We start from the raw sequence: 7,991 nt of genomic DNA on the forward strand, positions 1-7,991 counted from the left end.
GAAAAAATTTCTACCAATCAGACGATAGGATCTATCGTTTTGAATATCATTATACTAAAACCATAGTAATCAATATCTTATAAAGCAGTTATTTGTGAGACGACAAATCCATTTACCACGAAGATACGTTTAAACTTTAAAGAGTACTAGTTTACTCATTTTTTTTAACCCCATAAGATGTCATTAACTATCGTACGTTTTTTTTTTTTTTGTGCAACCAACTATGTATAGTTCTCAAAACAAATACTATTTATAATTGGACCCATCGACTTTAAAGTAAATTATAACACAAACTTAAAAAAGACTAAAAAAACGAAAGAAAATATAACTCACTTACATTTCTCAGACTCCATATATAGGACTCAAAACTTCTCTGGATTCTTCACATTTCGCCACAACTACCACCATACCTACATTTCCCATTTCAATAAGAATAAAACACTTATTTCACCAAAGCATTGTGTTATACTATACATAAAATTCAGTTCCTAATTAGGAATTTATTGGTTTGTGAGATCAATGGAGAGTTACTTGAGGAAATGCTGTTTAGTTTCTATGTTTGTTCTGTGTTTAGGTTTAGGGTTTAAGGTAAAAGCAGAGCCTCAAGTTCCATGTTACTTCATCTTTGGTGATTCTTTGGTTGACAATGGAAACAACAACCGTCTTACTTCTATTGCAAGAGCCGACTATTTCCCTTATGGCATCGATTTCGGCGGCCCCACCGGCCGCTTTTCCAACGGGAAAACCACCGTCGATGTCCTCGGTAAACCCTTAATTTATATTCCTCTTCTTGAAATAACCAAAACTTTTGATTATATTTTCTTCACTCACTCACTTTGTCAAACTAAACTAGTTGAATCTAATTAACATGGTTTTTCTTTGACATGTCTTGTGATATAATGAAGCTGAGCTACTTGGATTCGATAACTACATTCCTCCGTATAGTTCTGTGAGTGGCCAGCAGATACTTCAAGGAGTCAACTACGCATCTGCAGCTGCTGGAATCAGAGATGAAACCGGTGCACAATTGGTAAAAAGAACAACATTTTGATAAATCTCTTTGGATCTCTGTTTCTGTTTAAGACTAGGAAAACTTGTTAACTTTTTTTTTTTTGGTTTTGTTTTGTTTTTGGGAATGAAGGGACAAAGGATAACATTTAGTGGGCAAGTAGAGAACTATAAGAACACAGTGTCTCAAGTGGTGGAAATTCTTGGAGACGAGAACACTGCAGCAGATTACCTTAAGAGATGCATTTACACTATTGGGATGGGAAGCAATGACTATCTTAATAACTACTTCATGCCTCAGGTCTACGCCACTAGCAGACAGTACAGTCCCGAGCAGTATGCTGAAGATCTTATCACTCGTTACAGGGACCAGCTCAATGTAAGCTTTCTTGACTTAAACTGATGTTTAACTCGATGAGGCTATGGGGGTAATTTGGGAGTCCTCTGTTTTTTTTTTGTATCCTATATTTGATGTTTGATCTTTAGTAGTAATTTTATTTCCTTATTTCACAATCTTTTTTTTTTTTTTTGGCGTGTGTGTTTATGAAGGCACTATACAGCTATGGAGCTAGAAAATTTGCATTGGTAGGAGTGGGAGCCATTGGATGTAGCCCGAATGAGCTCGCACAGGGCAGCCCCGACGGAACAACTTGTGTGGAACGTATCAACTCCGCTAACCGAATCTTCAACAACAAGCTCAAGTCTTTGGTCCAACAACTCAACAACGATCATTCCGATGCCAGGTTTACTTACATCAATGCATATGGCGTTTTCGAGGACATTATCGCCAATCCATCTGCCTACGGTATAGAGAAATCTTCATAAATCTTATTAACTCTAAAATAAATTGTATATTTTCTTGTAATATATAACGATACATTGGATTAACGAATGTTTTTTTTTTAGGGTTTACGGTAACGAACGCTGCGTGTTGTGGAGTTGGAAGGAACGGAGGTCAGCTAACATGTTTACCGGGACAACCACCGTGCCCGAACCGAAATGAGTACGTGTTTTGGGATGCGTTTCATCCGTCGGATGCAGCAAACACGGTTATTGCGCAAAGATCTTACAATGCACAATCGTCTTCGGACGTTTATCCGTATGATATCTCGCAACTGGCGCAGCTTTGAAAGGACAGAGAATAGGAGAGTTTCTTAAACAAATGTTATTTGCTTTTCAGGTTATAAATTGAAGGGTGAATTCTTGAAAATAATTCTGAAGTTATGTGTGTACCCAAATTGTTTTGCTTTATTAAAAGAAAAGGGATTTAAATTTTCTGAGTTATTTCCACAATGCTTTTTTTTTTTGTTTTTGTTTTTGTTTTTGTAATCGTGTATCCTCTCTTCGAGAAACTAAATTTAAATTTATGATTTGAGCGAGGATTTATAATCACAAAACTATGAACACAATTTCGCTGAAAATGAAATCTAGATAGTAGATCGGAATTATGTTAAAAATAATCGTCATTAGTTTCAGTACCCCTTGCAATACCAATATATCAACGATGAGTACAAGATGTAAGAAGAAGATATCAACGTTAAACTAATTTAACAACACTAAGACGTAAGATTGTAAGAACGAGCGCATCTTCGTCACTTTCATTATGCATTTGGTAAGTTTCTGTTTTTTTTTGGGTCAACTTCGTAACTTTTTGTTAATTGATCCATCTCTACATACGTACGTATCACGTAATATTAGATTCTCTATCGGGCTAAACAAACCAAGTCTAACAATTATGAATCAAGCCCAATAGTTATCCTTCATCACACTTGATTGCGATATCAATCTCAAAAACATGTAGTTTAATACTTATCATAATTCTCTTTTTTTTGGTCGCATATAATTCACCTTGTTTTTCTCTTCCCACTAACCAACTAAACTTGTTTTATTATGATTTCATGTTTATGATTTGATAGTTGATAACTTGATACTAATGAGTAATGAGTAATGACCAAGACTGGGACACTGGTCGTCTCTCTTTCAATTTTGGGATAGCTGTTACTCGATTAGACTTTTACGAGTAATAAAATATAAATACATGTCTCTGATGTGGAACAAATGTATTCTAATGTATTTAAAAAAATAAAAACAAAAAGTCTAGGTTACATTATCCGACTCTATATCCAAATCTGAATTCAAATATCAAGAATGCGAACTCAAGAAAAAGTTAACGATTTATGACATTTTTTTTCTTTAATTAATATACAAAAAGAAATGTCTAAAATGATATTTAATGATAGTTCAGGTCTTTTGTGATACTTTTTCCCTTTAATTAGTATAAAATTTTCTCAAAAATATTGAATTCCTTACATAATCATGTCTAAAAATATATATAGCCAAAAATTCAAAAAAGTCAAAGCTAAAATCTTTTTATTTTGATAACATAAATTCATAAATCATAACATGTTATAAGTTGATTCAAAACCTAGAAAAAATGTATAATACATGAGAGGCTTCATGAAATGCTTCTTTAGCATTTTAATTTTACATTTGTCTATTAGTCTATATTTATTTATAGGAAAAGATTATATATCCGATATTTGTGGATAATACAATAAGCTCTTGTCTACGCTTACACGTTTTACGTATCAAACTAGTATCTAGCAAGATACGTAATTTTAAAAAGAAAGAAAAAAAATATATGATTCGTTAATGACCAAAGCTTGACAACAGCAAAATTTTCAATTTTCATTAACGACGAATCTATTCATCATTAGATGATTAGAATGATTTATACTGCAAATGATTGCACTTTTCAAACAGGTTGAATGAGTTGAATATACTTTTTAATTTTGTTCATCCAAAAACTCATCATTCGATTTAAAAAAGTTTATAACCCAAAATTTATTAGAACCCACCTAAAGCTAGAAAATAGCACGTTTGACTTAAAATTATTCAACTTTAAATTAGGAGTTGAACTGATGAAAGAGATGAAAAATTAAATCTATTTTATTCTTTTAATTATATTATCTTATTTACAGATTTTAATTAATATCTTTGGCTTAAAAAATATATCTCTATGGCTTAAAATTAAGCAAATAATATTAATACTTTACCAACATTGTCGAATTTTCTTTTTAATGGCTCTTTATGAAAAGCTTTAACCAATTTAGTGGTATTTAGTGGTTCTATTGGAAAAAAAAAATACTAAAAGTGATAATTTTGGGAAAAAACTCATATCAGTGATATTTCTAAAAATTGCCATTAAATTATAGTTTTAATTTTTTTTTTTTTGAAAAATGCAAGAAACGGATAACAAATTCTATATCTTTTTCAATATTTTATGTTTGAAAAATCTAGGAAACTAAAAACTAAATCATAAGGGTCATTTCTAACAAATTCTCTAATTATTAAAAATAAAAGATATTCAAGTGTGCAAAATCAGCTCAATTTATACTATTAAAAATAATTCATATTTTTATTGACTAAAATCAAGACTAAAATCAGTTCCTATAAATATACAACGCTCATCAAGATTTATCTTCAAAAAAAAAAACAATTATGAGCTAAACACTTTTCTTTTGTTCAAAAACAATCGTAATATCTGTTCATATAATAGATTTTATTTTAAATAATATTTTTGTAATAAAATATTTATTTTAAAATATTAATTAATAATTTAAATGTATATATATATATATAACTTTAAATATTATTATTATACATATATATATTATTAATATAGAGTTTTTGTATTCAGCTATTCAACTTAATAATCATAATTTAGCATACTATTTTGATTGTTTAGCTCATTTTTATTTAACACATCATTATTTTAACTAATCGGCTAGTTCAGTTTGTTAATCACCATTTGGAGCCTTAGTGACAAATTGACATCAAAATTTTAAATTTGTTTAGAAATAGAAGAATATGGCTCATCACTTACATTATTATCCGTGGTATAGTTTGTTGAATCTCTTGAATACATCTTCTTAGATAACTTTGTATATTTCTATCTACTTATCTAAACAATGTTGTTAAAATCTAACCCTACTATCATGTGGTTATTAAAAAAATGTCATTACATTTTAGTTAAATAACTAACAAAAGAAAAACTTATATTGGTTTATAAAATAATAATAAAAATTCGAAATTATTTAATAAAATTATTTAAAATATTTTATTTATTGTTTAAGAAATGTTAGGAAATAATAACAAACTATTTAGAACAATTATAAAGCTTAATTTTATTTATAAAACTAAGATTAAATATTTACATATCTAAATCATTTACTAATGATAGATATATTTTAAAACTAAGATACAACATTGCTTATATTTTTAAAAATATATATATATACTTATTTAAGCAATGTTGTTAGAACTTTAACCAGTTTTAATGTGGCATATTACGAAAAATGCTATTGTATTTTAATTAATCTAATAACTAACAAAAGAAAAGTTTATATTTGTTTACAAAATAATAAAACAATATTTTCAAAATTATATAATGAAATTATTTAACAAATTCTATTTATTGTTGCAGAAATCTTAGAAAACAATAACAAACTATTTAATTGTTTTTTTACACACAATATTCACTATATAAACAATACTAAGTGTATAATGTTGAAAATATACATATATATATATAATTTAATTATAATTTTCACATATAAAGTTAATATAACATGTTATACCCATAATTGCAATTTGTAAATTAGGTATATTAAGATCTTTAAACAGGATCACATCAATGTGTAATACCAGATCACGGGTCAATACATGTTTTGTTGTTTTTTTTATAGATTTAACTGAACGTATAATTAACGAATTTGATATTGCACCCAAATCAAAATAGTAGTACCGACTAGAGATCGAAATCGGAGTATAAATCTAAGTTAATTAAATATATAATTTATAAAATGTATAGAATAAATAAATTTTCTACTATTATTTTGTAACAAACAAATCTAAATTTACTTAAATATTTTTTTACGCTGTACAAGCTCACTATCTAGTATCTAGTAGTGTATATTTTATAAATATCCTCATAACAATTGGCAATGTGATATTATTTTTTCTCGTAAATCTTAAATTTAACATTGTTGACTTGGTGTGTCTTGAATAATACCAAGATTCATTTTTTTCTCCTTTATATATCAACATAGTATATGTCTGGAAACTTTATACAGGATCATAAAATAGAACAATAAACCACCAGCATGTATGCTCACATTTGAGTCGAATCGTTATACGTTATTGCCCAAAATTTCGTTGGCATCAGAATAAAACTTAATCTGAAAACATGCAAATCATACAATATAGTCATAAAATGTATAGTAACCTAGGCTAAGAGTTGCACCTACGATATTTTTTTGTTTTTTGTTTTATTTTTTGTCCAAAACACCTAAGATCTTAAATGGAAATAGTTGGGAGGGAACATATGGAAGCACCACCGGCCTTGTTCAATTATGATACAATCAAAGTCGTTGATTTATTCACAAAGAATCCACCTTTCATTTATTGCCCAAACCTAATTCCTCACCTGTTTTCTTTTCACCAATTCTTCTTCATTTCGAATAATTTGAGGGATATTTCAATTTAAGATATATGCATACTACGTCTACAGCTAATGAGTAATGGCACCAAAGCCACCAATAATACACGATTTTATTTCTCTTCCGTATGTATATATATATATATATATATTTTAAGTGACGCATTTAATATCCAAATTATATGACAAAAGGTTGGAGTTTGTACGCGGAAAAAACTCTACAGCTGGTCAACTCTCAGAAGCACAAACGGCTTTGTCAAACCTACATACGACTTTTTCTTCAATCATATTTACTGCAAAATATCCTTTTTAAAAAAAATATAACCAGCTGCAAATTATCATATTTTGTCTAACATTTTTATAAATGATTTAGACAATTAGTTTCTTATAAATATTTATAATTTTAGGGGTAAATAAATATCAATGGTGCCATGGTGGCAAAAATTATTTATCTAAGTATGGGTCATGACTGAAAAGAGCTTGGTCGAAGTATCGGTGTGAAATAAAATCCTACTCTCTTCCAATATGTTTAACTTTGATAATTAACTTTTCAGTTTTTTTTGTTTGGTTCTTCACAGTTCCTCATAAGTTCCTTTTAATAATGATATGTAGTGTGTGATTACTGATTAGTGTCAATCCGGTTGTCGGCACTTTCACATTTTATAAAATCGGATACAAAGCCCTTGATAAATCTTGATTTAGATTAATAAATGAGAAAAAAGTAAGTCGCGTTTTATTGGACCCACCAATCTTAAAGTGACTCGTCCTACAAAAATTAATTCTACCAAAATCACAAATATCTCTATATATATATACACCCACAACTTCATTGGACTTCCTCACATTCACTACTCGTTCCTTCCATAATCAAATATCTTTTTCCTACTTGAAAAGGTTTTGGTTTTGAAATGGAGAGTTACCTAAGAAAATGTTGTGTAGTGTTTGTTTTGTTGAGCTTCGGTTTTAGTGTAGTAAAAGCACAAGCACAAGCTCAAGTTCCATGTTTCTTCGTTTTTGGTGACTCTTTAGTTGACAATGGAAACAACAACGGTCTTGTTTCTTTTGCAAGAGCCAACTACTTCCCTTACGGTATCGATTTCGGCGGCCCCACCGGCCGTTTCTCCAACGGCAAGACCACCGTTGACGAGATCGGTATGCATACTTTTTTTTTACAAATTACCTAAGTAGCTAATCACATAGTCTACGTGATTATAATGTTATAATAGTCCTAATCTAACATGGTTTTGATATTTCTTGGTGATAAATGAAGCTGAGCTACTTGGATTTAATGGCTACATTCCTGCGTATAATTCCGTGAGTGGTCGGCAAATACTCTCCGGTGTTAACTACGCATCAGCAGCTGCTGGAATCCGAGAAGAAACCGGTCGACAATTGGTAAATAAATCACAAAAACACTTTCTCTCAACTCTCTAAATTCATTCATTAAAAAGTTCTAATCATTGTATTCCTTTTTTTTTTTTTT

At 29.5% G+C, this 7,991-nt stretch overlaps 2 protein-coding genes across 2 annotated transcripts in view; both read left to right on the forward strand.

Moving 5' to 3' along the window:
• Positions 333 to 2,386, forward strand: LOC104757299 (GDSL esterase/lipase At1g29660). The gene is made up of 5 exons (XM_010480027.2): positions 333 to 763; positions 906 to 1,030; positions 1,142 to 1,387; positions 1,558 to 1,813; positions 1,915 to 2,386. Exons 1-5 carry the CDS (start codon positions 520 to 522, stop codon positions 2,136 to 2,138), a joined length of 1,095 nt encoding a protein of 364 aa, XP_010478329.1. The 5' UTR covers positions 333 to 519; the 3' UTR covers positions 2,139 to 2,386.
• The window catches only part of LOC104759507 (GDSL esterase/lipase At1g29670-like), a 2,426-nt gene continuing 1,777 nt past the window's right edge, over positions 7,343 to 7,991 (forward strand). Inside the window, exons 1-2 of the mRNA XM_010482419.1 lie at positions 7,343 to 7,660; positions 7,779 to 7,939. Coding sequence (XP_010480721.1) covers positions 7,417 to 7,660; positions 7,779 to 7,939 — 405 coding nt within the window. The 5' untranslated portion in view covers positions 7,343 to 7,416. The remainder of the gene's footprint in view (positions 7,661 to 7,778; positions 7,940 to 7,991) is intronic.

Source organism: Camelina sativa, chromosome 17 (assembly GCF_000633955.1).
Source record: "Camelina sativa cultivar DH55 chromosome 17, Cs, whole genome shotgun sequence".
NCBI lineage: Eukaryota > Viridiplantae > Streptophyta > Magnoliopsida > Brassicales > Brassicaceae > Camelina > Camelina sativa.

What these genes read in the sequence shown, in the direction of transcription:
- LOC104757299 (XM_010480027.2), top strand. Translation starts at nt 520, where the DNA reads ATGGAGAGTTACTTGAGGAAATGCTGTTTAGTTTCTATGTTTGTTCTG. An exon ending in ATGAAACCGGTGCACAATTG is followed by an intron (nt 1,031 to 1,141) that starts GTAAAAAGAACA and finishes TTGGGAATGAAG; the next exon opens with GGACAAAGGATAACATTTAG. An exon ending in GTTACAGGGACCAGCTCAAT is followed by an intron (nt 1,388 to 1,557) that starts GTAAGCTTTCTT and finishes GTGTTTATGAAG; the next exon opens with GCACTATACAGCTATGGAGC.